Source organism: Anguilla rostrata, chromosome 17 (genome assembly GCF_018555375.3).
Source record: "Anguilla rostrata isolate EN2019 chromosome 17, ASM1855537v3, whole genome shotgun sequence".
In the NCBI taxonomy this organism is placed as follows: domain Eukaryota; kingdom Metazoa; phylum Chordata; class Actinopteri; order Anguilliformes; family Anguillidae; genus Anguilla; species Anguilla rostrata.
The window spans coordinates 15178272-15192880 of NC_057949.1; the positions used below are offsets into that span (position 1 = coordinate 15178272).

At 45.3% G+C, this 14609-nt stretch overlaps 1 protein-coding gene across 1 annotated transcript in view; it reads right to left on the reverse strand.

Annotated features, from left to right (window-relative positions):
- Nucleotides 1-4299: 4299 nt before the first annotated feature.
- Nucleotides 4300-14609, reverse strand: part of shank1 (SH3 and multiple ankyrin repeat domains 1) — a 107312-nt gene continuing 97002 nt past the window's right edge. Inside the window, 2 exon segments of the mRNA XM_064315060.1 lie at nucleotides 4300-8288; nucleotides 8655-9551. Of these exon segments, the coding sequence (XP_064171130.1) occupies nucleotides 8204-8288; nucleotides 8655-9551 (982 nt within the window). The 3' untranslated portion in view covers nucleotides 4300-8203.

Sequence of the window (14609 nt, forward strand, 5' to 3'; positions counted from 1 at the left end):
GTTGTGTCAGTGAGCCTGGCTATGTCTGTGAGCCTGGCTGTGTGAGTGAGCCTGGATGTGTCAGTGAGCCTGGCTGTGTGTGTGAGCCTGGCTGTGTGAGTGAGCCTGGCTGTGTCAGTGAGCCTGGCTGTGTCAGTGAGCCTGGCTGTGTGAGTGAGCCTGGCTGTGTCAGTGAGCCTGGTTGTGTGAGTGAGCCTGGCTATGTCTGTGAGCCTGGCTATGTCTGTGAGCCTGGCTGGGTCAGTGAGTCTGGCTGTGTCAGTCAGCTTGGTGGTATTGGGAGGAACCCACACTTATTTCACCACAACATAAGCTTTAAAGGGATGTACAAAAAATAAATAAATAAAAAATACAGATTGTAACCTGCTGTCTTTGTGGACCTCTGTGTTAATACTTTGCAATAAACAGGAATAAAAAAGTATGATTTAGGATAGGGGTTCCAAACTAATGGACTTGCAGAAGCCCTGTGCATTCTAAATTTTATTAACCAATCTATTAATTGCGTAAGGTTATTGAAAATATGGCTTTAAGTAACATAAAGTTAAAACTGCTAAAACTGATTTAAACACAACGCAGATGTTGTTTTTTCTGTAAATTCTTAATTTTCCACAAATGGGTTAGGTTCAACGATCAGTGTTCAGTTCTTTTTTTTATTATTATATTTTTTATAACATTTCAAAGTTAACTGATTTCAGCTGTGGTCCAATCAATAAAGTAATTTTTAAAATGCAGTATCTTTCACAAGAGGCACCATTTGCGACACCGCATTATAGAAAATGAAAGCATTAGATATCTGAGAATTAATTTGACTAATTCATTTGATTAAAAATTATATATTATATTATTATATATTATATAATTACATACATTTAATGACTCTTTATACTTCTGGAATTGAAATTAAGGTTTGAAAGGCTTGAGTTGTACTGCAGACGTTCTGCAGGGCTAAGATTGGCGGCCCCTGGTTGATGATATGGGCTGTGCTACATGACAGGGCTCTGGCCTTATCACTCTCCAGGCCCCGCCTCCTGGCCCCTCCCCCTGCCCCTACCCATCTACTGGCCCCTTCCACTGGCCCCTCCCCCTGCCCCTCCTTTCCTATGGCCCCTCACCATGCCCCTCCGTTTTGCTGGCCACTCCCCCTGTCCTTCCCCTCCACTGGCCACTCCCCCTGCCCCTACCCCTCTACTGGTCCCTTCCACTGGCCTCTCCCCGGCCCTCCTCCTACCTCCCTCCCTCCCTCCCCAGGCCCCTTGAGGGCGTTAAGAGCTGCCACAGCTGCTGCAGACGTGCCGGTTTACCGAGCATCAGTCAGAGGGGGTGGGCTCACACACACACACACACACACACACACACACACACAAAACAGCAGTTGCTCTCACTAATGCGAGAGCAATTAGTGAGAGCAACTGCTCTACACTGGGAAAGGATCAGAGCCAAATTAAACCTGACAGGGAGCAAAAAGGACATCAACCAGGACCCTATGTACACTACCAGAGCAGATTTAACACCGTACATTTACACTGTATCTGAGAGAGGTATTTGAGACAGGAGTCAATAGTGGTCTTAAACGAACATCCCCGTGCTAAAGGCACACATGGTGTTATTTATTTATTTACTTATTTATGTATGTAGAGTACTGACCTGAGCAAAATGAATTTCCCTTGTGAACAATAAAAAACATCTATCTATCTATCTATCTACCACATTTACTGGCAGTTAATCGAGTACATTGTGAGAAAGACAGAGAGAGAGAGAGAGAGAGAGAGAGAGAGTCCTGATTTGTGTCACCGAGTCCAACCTGATTATTACTTAATATGCAACTCAACAGCTTAATAAATTAACATGCATCCCTAATTGTTAGCATATATCTCACAGGCTCGTTTTAGATCGTGTGTCACAGGATCCTTCGTATCTTTAAATAGCAGACAAATGAGAGGATAAAAAGGCTCGTGATCTTAATTCCTTCACGTTAGTTGTTTATCTGCTCTGCCACGTCTACGCATTATCTAATTCAGAGCTACTTCGCTGCGACCTGCCCTAGCGCACACACTGAAGGTTCGCGTGTCTTTCTCGGGCGCCCAGCTGTGTGGGAAATCACCTGATTGAACCGTACCGAACAGACTCCGCCCATGCCCAACGCATCCGTTATCACTAGAAGCGTCACACAGTATGACTAAAATAAGGAAAAACTTAGGTCAGGGGCGTCGTAGTGGGGGGGAAAGTGGGACTGACTACCCAGGGTCTGAATGGGGGGAGGGCCCTCAAAAAGCCTGGAATGATGCGTGAGAGACATGGATCAAGAGAGGAAGGGGGCCCACAGAGACTGCTCATGTATAGGGCCCAGAATTCTGTGCTACACCCCTGGGTGGGGGTGTCCTGGTTTTGCCATGTTTGGCTGGCACAAGTACTGGCTCACTTTTCTTCAGTGATGATGCAACTGCTGATAGCAGCAGAAGAAGGAATTCTGAAGAGTACAGAAGCACCTTGTCCGCTCAAGGTCAATCAGATGTCTCCAAACTCATGCCACAATTTCAGCAACTCCTTGTCAGTACTGGCGACTCTGCCCAAATCGCACAAGTGCCACCAAATGTCAATTTCGCCGTGAAAATGCGGATTTAAAAATTCAACCAGGAGGGCTGGAAAATAATCTTCTCAAGCCAGCGCTTGTCCCTTGATTTTTTATTTATTTATTTTTTTCCAGATAGATCCGAAACAGCTTCCGGTTCTCCTCAAACTAACGGCGGGGGCAGATAGCGGTGTGGACGGACGAGCCACGGCAGCGAGGCGGGGGGGTGGGGGGGGAAGCAGCTGACCGCATCCCACGGTCGGGCCGGCTCCGGGTACTGCGAGGCTGACGAGGGCTATCGGCGGCTGCTAGCTCACCTCGCGCCGCGGACGCGATTGGTCCTGACAGCCGTCGTATGTCAGCGGGAAACGCCGTACGCGTCCTCGCTCGGGCCAACGACTCTCCCTGCCACGGGGTGACAGCTGGGCAGCCGCGCCTCTCCGGCCAAAAGAGCAGAAGAGCCCGGGGAGAACGGGTGCGGGCAAATATTAGGCACGCGGAAGCATCATGATCTATTAAAGAACATGCTCTTTAAAGTTCACCCATGGGCCCCTCTACTACGAACAATAAAGAAATAAATAGCGCATGCAATTGACCTATATGTAGTTCGTAGAAACCATCTTGAAATGCTGTATTATAAAACACTTGTTAATTATTCTCTTGCAGGCTATTTTTTACACCTTATTACAAACATGAAAAGATGACAGCCGCATTTTTTGAGATATAGCTCAATTACAATAGCCCATAGAATAATCTAACCCGTTTGAACTAACTGCAAATGAAAGCTTTCTTAGAAATTGCGAACAATAATTTAAAAATGAAAACACAGGGGAACGTTTATTCTAAGCACTCTCTACGCCTGTGTCTTTTAAAAGACTGCCTTGCATTCTTCCTGTAACCGAAGTCATTTTGTTCTCATAAAACCATCCCAAGACGCCTGTAAAGTTTGCAAGATGCAGATGTGTTCAGTGGTGGAGGGTTAACGCGTCTCGTTGGGACTGAAGTGACTGACCGCGGTCCGCAGGTATGTGGGACCTGCCAAATGGGGAAATGCCATTTAATAAAGTCCTCTGAACATACGAGGATGCGGCTTTTTTCAAAAATGGTCCGAAAATTGTCCAGAGTAGTTCAGAACAGAAGAATGGACCGCAGGTCACAGTACTGAACGCTTACAAATTCATTTGTGCATACGCAACATCTAGCCTAGACTTTCTAATGTTGGGTACACACACCTGTAGTTAAAAAAAAAAATTGAACAGTTCTGAACGAACGCTTTTGCCTGTAACTGCATTTCTGTGGATTGTTTGACTTTAAGTGACGCCTAGCTGCCTACATCTCGAACTACAGCTTGATATGAAGTCAAAGGCCGAGTTGACAAACCGAAGTAGAACAGGACGATGGAACGCAAGCGACAGCCGCAAAATCTCGCTGTTACACATTAGCACCGCCCGCGACAGGCGCTGGGGAAAGCTGCAGGATTCACCCGTACGGTGACCCCAAACCTGCCCTGAAAACCAAACGTCTGTCGTTATTAAGCACGTAGATCCTCAAACGGTGCCTAAACTAACCCTTTCTGAATCGCATGAGGCAAATGCAAAATGTGCTTTTCAACACAAAACTATTTTTTCACATTTTTGAAGGGCTGAAAATACAAAAAAAAAAAAAACTGGAGCTTTACAATCAATCATTATTTTCGTTCAGTAAGTGACAGAAAAGGAAGACGAAAACACTACAGGTTATTCAGAATGTGTTTTATTTCAGCATCTTTATTATAAGTCTAATATTTCATTATTTATCATCTCTTAAAACATTTGTAATTCATATATGTACGAATATGAATATGCGTATATGTGTATCACATATACATATAGTCTGTAAATAACCTTTCATCTGTTTATATTTTGTGTATTTCTTTACAAGTTTAAAATATTCTTTAAAAGGAATAGTAATGCTTTCTATACTCCCTGGTTAATCCCTTCACAAAGTTTTCTCTTACAAAAAGCGAATATTCATGGCAATTTCTCATCCAATAAAGACTTTATCTAGTTATTTCTTTAAAAAAGAAAAGAAAAAAGAAAAAAGAAAAGACACATGGGTAAGCTACACCTGGTTCGTCACCGCAACACTGACCAACGGACGTTAGCTAAAGACGCCAGGCCACCGAGTTCAGACGACTTTTTCGGTCCCGTCGCCTCGTTCGTGATGGACGCGATGGGAAACTACAGGGAAAATAATATCTGAATATTTCTCGGCATAAATATTTGTAGCAAAATATAGTCTATGATCAAATGTTATTTATTTTCCTTAAGGGTGTCAATACTTGTCTAAGACTACAGGCTAGAAGAGAAGGTAGGAAGCTGAATGTTCCGCACACGCTGTAGAACTAAAAACAGAAGGCAGCACAACGAGCTAACGTAGCCTAATTAACAGGAGGGAATAGAGCTGGGTGTGTAGAAAGCATTTCGGTTAATAAGAAACATAATCTACCCTTTCCTCATGTTAAACAGTAGCTGGAAGACAGCGATTCGGTAGAACTTGGAAATTTTCATTTCTTTTTCTTTTTTTTTTTTACATCTCTAACCTTATGATTATCGTTATTTCCGTTATCATTGTTATCATCATCACGAGTATGCTTATTAGCATGTATTTTCATATTGAAAGTATTATAGTGAGAATTTAATATATTATAGTGATAACTATAATATTATCTTAAAAGGAATAAGTATGTGGAGGGGTTGGGGGGGGGGGGGGGGCAGGACATTTTACTAAACAGACACCACACATCTCCCATTTCAAACGAGGAGAAATTGAGAGAAAAAGAGAGAGGAGCAACTACAACTCCCTAGTGCAGCACAGTAAATCTCTATGCAGGTGCTGTGTGTGTGTGTGTGTGTGTGTATGTACACGATTAAGAGGGGAGGTGGGAGACACATTACACAAAAAATATAGACAGAAGTATTTATCGAGAAAGAGAGAGGGAGGGGAAGAGAGAGAGAGAAACAGAAGAGCCCTTTTTAATTTCTGAAACAGTGTGTAAGAGACAGAGACAGAGAGGAAGAGAAAACAAAAAAGAAGAGGGAGATAGAGAGAGAGAGAGAGAGGTAAAGAGAGAAAAGAGAGAAGTTATGGCCTTGCTTGATTGTACTAGTGGCTATTTTTCACATGCGCAGTACTGCGCAAACCACTCCATCACTGCTCAAACACTTGGTTGCCTGATCGTTATTTGTGTAAAACGTCAACGATCAGATCGTCTATTTTTTTGCCGCCTCGTTCCTCTGGGTTTTTAGCCGGCGTTTCTCCGAGGCAGTGTTTCACACCGCACGAGGAGAGAGAGAGAGAGAGAGAGGGGCGGATTCACACCGCACGAGGAGAGAGAGAGAGAGAGAGAGGGGCGGATTCACACTGCACGAGGAGAGAGAGAGAGAGAGAGAGAGGGGCGGATTCACACCGCACGAGGAGAGAGAGAGAGAGAGAGAGGGGCGGATTCACACGGGGCGAACAGCCACCCTCGCGTTTTGGCGTTTAGTTCGTATTTAGTAAACCGAGAACGACGCCGTGGGCCGGCCGTCGTGTTTTGTGCTGTCGCCCGTCTCTTTAAACATCAACTGAGAAGCATTCGTTTGCCGCCTCGGCGAGGAAGAAGAGGCTCTCCCTCCGTACGTAGGTTTTCAGACGAGGAAGGGCAGCTCGCGCCACTAAAGGTGTAATGCAACACAAGAGCGCCCTCTTGTTCTGCACAGGCACAGTGGGGGTACTGCAGCACGCATTCATAATGACAACAACAGTGATGATGATGATAATAACAACAATAATAACAATAATTTCGGAATACATAAATAGCAGGACTCCAGACCCATTTTAAAGTTTTAAAAATTGTTGTAAGAACAATCGTCATATTAAAACAGATGTCAGTGTATATATCCTCTCTTTCGTCCGTCTGCATATTCTGTTCGTTCATCTTTTCGTTGCATCCTTGAGTAGAAAGTTATCTTGGGGACGGGGTGAGAGGAAAGAGGTTTTTCAGCGATGGCCGCCACACCCCACCCCTGCCTTCTCTCCGAAAGTAGTTTGTTCGGGAATCGTTCTTTGTCGTCGTTCCTGTTGCAGTTTGCTTCAGTGCTTTGGAAGTCTCTAGTAAAAATCGTATCACACGAGGAGTGCTGTAGTTTTGCATACTTCCAAGCCTCGGTCGCCTGTTTTTCATCAGTTTCGCCTCAGAACCATATGCTTGTTATTTCCCATCGTTTCTGAGACAAAAACAAAGAGCAATACGCGTGTGTGCATGCATGTGTGTGTACGTGCGTGCGTGTGTGCATCTGTGTGTGTGTGTGTGTGTATGCATGTGTGTGTACGCACTTGTCCCTGTGTGTGTGTCTGCGCGCGTGCGTGCATGTGTGTGTGTTTGAGTATGTGTGTGTGTGTGTGTGTGTGCATCTATGTATGCGCATGCATGTGTGTGTGGGAGCACGTGTGTTTGCATGTGTGAGCACGCACATGTGCGTGTCTGCCGGTGTGTGTGTCTGTGTGCGTGCGCGCATGTGTGTGTGTATGTGTGTGTGCGTGCGTATATGTGCGTCTGTGTACGCGCGTGCGTGTGTGTGTGTGTACGAGCACGTGTGTGTGCATGCGTGTGCGTGTTCATGTGTGTGTGTGCGTGTGTGTGTGCATCCGTGCGTATGTGCACACACATCAGTATTACCCTCGTTGTCGGGTCTGAACACTTTGCTACTCACAATATCCCAGCACGTAACAGTGAGGAACGTCCTGACCCAACAGGCCTTGACCACTAAGAACACAGAGCTGGGGACTCTCCTACCATACTACAAAAACACCACAAACACGAAGCCTCTTCCACACTGCAACAGCGCTGTCGGCCCAAAAGACCCACAAAACAGAGAGAGAGAGAAAGAGAGAGAGGAAAAGAAGTTTACCCCTCTCCCTGTTCTTTATCGCTCGTTCTCTGTTCTGTCGTTTTTCAAGCGGAACGTCAGTCTAAAAAACTTAGGAATCTCACATCTACGCTGTTAGACTTTTTGGTGCAAATTCAGAGCGTTCTCAAAACTCTGCGGTTTTGTTTGTGTTAATGTAGCAGTCCTTGTATCCTATGAGACTGCCCAATGTGTCTGTCTGTGTGTCACATAGGAGTGTGTTTGTGTGTAATATTGGAGCGTGTTTGTCGGGGTAATATTGAAGTGTCTGTATATGAATCTTATGGGAGTGTGTCTGTCTGTGTGTTTTATAGGATTGTGTCTGTGTGTCTTATAGGAGTGGGTCTGTCTGTGTGTCTTATAGGAGTGGGTCTGTCAGTGTGTCTTATAGGAGTGTATCTGTCTGTATGTCTCGTATGAGTGTGTCAGTATCTGTGTGTCTTATAGGAGTGGGTCTGTCTGTGTGTCTTACGGGAGTGTGTCTTTGTGTCTTATGGGAGCGGGTCTGTCTGTGTGTCTTTGTCTTCCATCCTTTCGCCGTATCACCCCTCTTCCCATTCATCTTCCCTCGTGTTTGTCCCAGCCCTCAGTGATCCTCTCCTTTGTTCGGCCGTTTTGCGAATCCAGCACTGACAGCAGCGTTTGTGATCTCCCTCTCCATGGCTGTCCGTACACACGCCGCTCCTCTCTCTCCCCCACACTCCTCTCAGCTTCTTGACCCCTCATCCCTTCTTCTGTCGGTCCGTCCATTCCGGGGTGAGAGTGAGGAAGGTGGGAAAGGGTTCGAAAGTCTGAAAAGAGAGAGAGAGACCACAAAGAAAGAGAACATTACAACTGGACTTGCCAGAGAGAGAGAGAAGTACTGTAGGCCTCATTTTTATACAGTATAAAGAAAGGGAGAGAGAATATGCATGGTTTAACTTCCCTCTAATTTCCCTTTATCACTCTTTTAGTCACTCCCTCAATCAATCCGATTTGTTCCCTCACTCTTTGTCCTCATCTCTGTTCCTTTCTCTTCCCTCTCTCATCCCAAACAATCCCTACTCTCCCTCTTTCCTGTAAATATGTCCACCTCTTACTTAGTTAATTGACAAAGACGTTATGTTTGACACAGACGCAGCGCGCTCTCCTCCCCCGCTCCCTCGTTCTCCTCTCACCTGTCCATCAGTCTCTTCAGCGCTCGCTCTATGTTCATGCGGTGTCCCACACGGGTCACTCCCAGGTCCAGGTAGTCCTCCTTGGTGAGGGAGGGCAGGTGCGTCCCGTCAATCTCGTTGTCCAGGAACTTGTCCCTGTGTTCGCCAAGGTTCAGGTAGCTCAGCCAATCAGCCACGTCGTTCTTGGTCCAGAATGGGAGGGGCTTAGAGGCGAATGGTTTTGAAGGGGAAGGGGGCGGCAAGTGGGGATAGCTGAGACAGGTCGGAGGGGGCAAGGGGTGCAGCGGGGGAGAGGAAGCTCCCGACAGGAAGTGGGTCGGGGACAGGGAGCGGGAGACCACCAGGGCAGAGTTTGGGGGGGGCGGGGCCCCGGACGGGGCGAACAGAGGGGGGGATGGGGAGAAGTAGGGGTCCCCCAGGGGGTTGGCCGGGGAAGGCGGGGTCACGGAGCCCCTGAGCTCGTAAAGGCTGCTGTAGAGGGGGGTCGTGGGGAGGGTGGGGAGGGAAGAGGGGCGGGGCGGGCCCAGTTTGGGCCTATCGGAGGGCGAGATGAGGGGACTGGGGGCGCGACGCCGCTGCAGGTAGCTGGAGTGGAGCTGGGGGTCGGATTTTCGGCTGGGGATGAACTGGAACTCCAGGGCTTTGGTGCGGTACACGGGCCGGTGTTTGGGCGAGGTGGGGTACGGGGAGTAGGAGGGGGACAGGGGGGAGTGGGCCGGAGCGGCCTGGGAGGACCCAGCAGTGGGCTGCGGGGAGGGAGAGCGGGACCAGCTCTGGTAGTGGGAAGGCTGTGAGGAGGGGGTGGGGGACGGGCCCGGCCGGGGGGGGTGCATAGGGGACGGAGAGGGGGAGCGGGCCATGGGGGGGCTCAGTGCAGAACTGGAGTCTTCTGAAAACCTGGGAGAAGGAAGGATAGAGAGAGAGAAAGGGAGGAGGGAAGAGAGAGGGAGAGATGGTGGGAAAGAGGAAGGGGGGTTTTGATAGCTATCTGCAAGCTACAGCATTCTCCATGGATAGATAGTCGGTGAGTGAGAGAACACATTAATTACCTGTGTCTTGTGAAGGAAAGACAGTAGGTATAAACAGAAGTGGACAAAGAAAGAGAGGTAGAGTTTTAAACACACAGACAGACAGACAGACAGAGACAGACAGACACACCACCACAATACATAATCAAATACCGACCAAATCTGCCTCCTGCCCAACCAGAAAATACTGCACATGACATTTTGTAATTATACATAGACAAGTAAACAATTTGAGCAGGAAGAAATGCACACAAACTGAGGACAGAAACCTGACAAGTGTACAGTACAGACAGTACCACACTATAGCAAGAGAGGGGATGCACACACACAATGCACAACTGCTCAGAGCACTGCACATTATATTCTGCCAAAATACAGACACTTACACAGACTTACACACACGCACACACACACTCTCTCGCACACATGCAGACACACTCACGCACGCACACACACACGAACATACACATAACGGCAAAACCAGTTATTCATGCACAACCACAAAACAGCAATCCATATAGCACATACATTTTAAAAAGCAAGTTGTACAAACAACACATGAACACAAGCATGTATTTAAGTACATACGGGGAAACACATCCTGTAACACATTAATGCATGCAGTTGAAGTACACACACACACAGACACAAACACACACACACACACACACACACACACACACACACACACTGAAGAACACACAGCCAGCCGTAGTATAAACACAGAAAGACACAAAGGAAACTCAGTTCTATATACATTTACAGTTGGGTAATTAACAGGCTTATATAAGAGTCACTTTTATAAGTTGAAAGAGATCGGTCACTCCCTTCTTCTAACGCTGAAACCTCCATTCCTACTGTCCAAATGTTTGTAGGGAACATTCCTAATCATCCAGTCCAAATTTAAATTTAAAACGCACTTTGTTTGTTAATTAGTGACTGTGCCTCTTAAATCTTCACAAATTCTAGTTTTAGTCAAAATTCACTTGGTTTTCATATTTCATGCAATGAAATTGTGTTGTTCACAATATGATTTTGTAGCAGGGATGCTGTCCTGCAGCTTGCATTCTTATTGACTATGCATGACTGGGTGGAGTTAAGGTGTGTTGCTTAGGTGCACCTTTTATGTTTTCCCCCAAACTCTGGCCCATTTGCAAGCCCGCTACACACTGCTACTGTTTCTGGTGATATTTCCACAGTTAAATTTAAAAAAATCTATACACCATGAGCTTCATCTCACAGCTAGGAAAGCGAGCCAGCTGGCTTGTAGCTTTGTTGTACAGTGCCTGCCATAATGTTTGGGACATATTTTTTAATTAATTTTGCCTTGTACAGCATTTGAGTAATTGTCCAACAGATCAAAAACACTCTTCGGGAGTCAAGTGTGGATGTGTCAGTGACTACTGTCCACAGAAGACTTCACAAATAGAACTGCAGAGGCTACACCGCAAGATGCAAACCTCTAGTTATCTACAAAACCAGGATGGCCAGGTTACAGTTTGTTTAAAAGTATCTAGAAGAGCCAGCAGAGTTCTGGAAAAAGGTCTTGTGGACAGATGAGACCAAGATTCACTATCAGAGTGATGGCAAGCAAAGTGTGGAGGGCAAAGGGAACTGCCCAAGATCCAAAGCACCTCCCCCCATCTGTGAAACATGGTGATGGGGGTGTTAGGGTTTGGGTGTATGTATGCCTGTCACAGGTACTGGCTCACTTGTCTTCGTTGATGATGTAACTGCTGATAGCAGCAGCAGAATTAATTCTGAAGTGTATAGAAACGGCTTATCTGCTCAGGTTCCAGCAATTTCCTCCAAACTCATTGGATGGTGTTTCATCCTACAGCAAGATAACAATCCAAACATACTATTACAGCAACAAAATAGTTTTTGTTGCTGTAATAGTAAAAAAGCCAAAAACGGGAAATTTCTTGACTGGCCATGTCAGCCACCTGATCTGAACCCAACTGAGCACGTGTTTCATATGCTGAAGAGAAAACTTAAAGACAACTAGCCCCTGAAACAAGCAGTACAGGCCTGGTAGAGCATCACTAAAATAATTTGATTGATTCACTACAGAAGATACTGAGCACCTGGTCATGTCTATGTGTCACAGACCTCAAGAAGTCATTGGATGCAAAGGATTTGCAACAAAGTACTAAACATGGCTACTTTCGTTAACATTACATTACATTAATATATCTCAAATATTATGGTGCCCTGAAATGGGGGGAGGGGGGTTGTATAAAAAGTGCCATAATTTCTACATCATGAAACCAAAATGTTTAGAGATACCCTTTAATAAAATGTGCACTTCAACCACATGTGAAACATTACAGATGTAATTTGTGAAGCACAGAGCCAAATCAAGAAAATGTCATTTATTTGTCCCAAACATTATGGAGGGCACAGGTTTGCAGCTAGCTTGATAATATGTGATCTACTGAGCAGGGATAATATGATAGGTATAAGGCAGCCATGATGTCACCTTAGTCATAGAAAACAGTGGAGCTCCACCAGTTTTGGAGGATCAATGGCCACAGTGATTGGTTGATACTCTCCAGTATCAGTACTCTCCGGTTGATACTTCCTCATAATTACTACAAGGATCCAGGAAGCATAGGGCCCATTCCAATCACTCATATTATCCACCGTGCTTGCCTGCTCGGTCCTTGCCTGACCCGGAAATCGAATGAGGTCTGCCATCTTCAAGGGTATTCCAACCCATTAAATGCTCCTTAAAGGAGCAAGGAGCAAGAAGCTAGGAGGCTCCTGAGGGATGCTTGAGAAAGGGAACAAGTCCAAGCATTTTTTGTAACGCGTGATGTATAAATGATCAACCTGTGGATCCACCTTTCCCCACCAGCCAAGTCTTTGATGTGGCTGCAAACTGATGCTTGATAGAGAAAGGATTTCAATTGGCCTAATACACATTTCCCTGATTCCTCTGTCTTCGCATCCTTTCCTTGCGTCCTCCAATAGGTGGATCTAGGAGCAAGGAAAGGAAGCTAATAAAGGGTGTGAGGACAAATCCCATGGAGGTCTGTCTACGAGTTGTCTATAACGATACCTCAGTGCCTCAGAATGTCATTGGTCAGAACTGACTCAGCAAAGTGAATTTATTCTGGGATTTAACATATTGCATTTCATCATTAAGCTCAAGGTGAATTGCGGCCAAGCAGAAGTTTTTGAAGCTCACTTCCTGGTCTTGTTCAGATGTGTTGCTCACTGGTGCCAGTGTGGTTGGCTCCAGCATAGGAGTTTCAATGTATAATTGAACGGTACTATAACAACAAATTTGATCCGGGCTGCAAAAATGATCCGGGTGACGTAATGACAAATTTGTTGTGACAGTACCGATACAGTCAAAATACAAAGTCAATAATTTTTTCCCGCAATAACATACGGTCGTCATAGGTGCTTTTTCTTTGTCTAATGTCTCCTCGTGGGTCAGTTTATTAATTTATTGCGTCATTTGGTAAACATTTTAATATTTTGTGGACCAATGCGGGACAGTTTGCATCACTGCACATCTCCCACGCTTAATGGCCCCAGATGGTCAATCACACTAAGCCTGGACCCAGCCTGGGGTTCATGCCTTTTCTCTACCGAGCAGCCTCATTTGTTGAACATAGTGGTACAAAGACTGCATTTACGTGGTTTCAAAACACTTCTCGCAAGCCCATGGAAACTCAATGAATGATGTCACAGTCACTTTGTCCATATTTCTTATCTTCTATGATCGTTACAAGTTTGCTTCTTTCCTACATACATTTACTAACTGAGTGGCTAAGAACGTAGGTGCATTGTGTCACTGCTAACTTTGAAAGTCTCCAGGTCGTACAATTAGCTAGCTTACAGTACAATCTTGCCTCATGGAATGCCTAGCTAGAAGTATAGCCGTAGCATATCAGAAGCATGCTAACATTACAGGGCTTGACATTAGTGGTAGCCCCAGGCTACTAGTTCACTGTAAATGGGCCGTTTTTGCTACATTACTCAGCTAACTGGTTGTGCCGGGTCATTATTGACATTACCAGTGTGCAATACTTTTTAGTATGGTTGTAACTATTGCATGTTAGCTAGTTAGCTATGTCAGTGCAGTGATCTCTTGGCTGATACAACATCTTTCTTAGAAACAACAGCCGTTAGTTGTGAAGAATGGTCGACATGATATGTTAGAACTAAGCTCATGTAACACCTAGGCCATGGACTACTGGAGCAGTAACGTTACCAAAACATAACAAGCCATAAGCTAAAGTTAGCCAACTTGAGGTTGTTTGATTAAAATGAGGAATCAAGCACGTTGAAGCTTGCTGGCTATTTAGTGATATGATAAACAATTGATTTCTGCTTAGCTTTATATGTAGCGGTCTTACCAAGTTAACAGCATTAACTGCACATTATTTACCTAGTTAGCTTAAACAGCAAAAAGGTATGTTTGATAGCCTGCCACTTGCAGTAAATTTTTCATAAACATTTTCTGCTGACTTTGTTACAGGCCTCTCCTATGGAATGTCACATTTGTGCAGGTGTAGGGGAGAGCGGGGGGAAATCTAACACGGGGTAAAATGTAACACAGACCTTTCAGGTAGATGCATCGAGCTTGAGCAACGTATTTCAGTTAAACATGCAGAATTACCATCGCTATGTCTCGAACGAAAGGGAGGAGAGTTCAATAAATATTTCTGTAGATATTGCTAATAGTCTGGGTTATATGCAAGTGATCTTTTTTTTTTACCAGAAGTTTTTTCGGCTACTATATTGTGTGTCTACGTCAAGGAATCCAAATGTATGTAATCGTAAACGGTATTTTAGTGACTAACAGATCACATAGCTTTGATTAACATGCTAGCTTGCTGGGATTGCCAGCCAGGCAAAAGTGCAGACAACCTCCCTCCCTGCAGGACTTAACCTAACGGGGTTGTTAGCC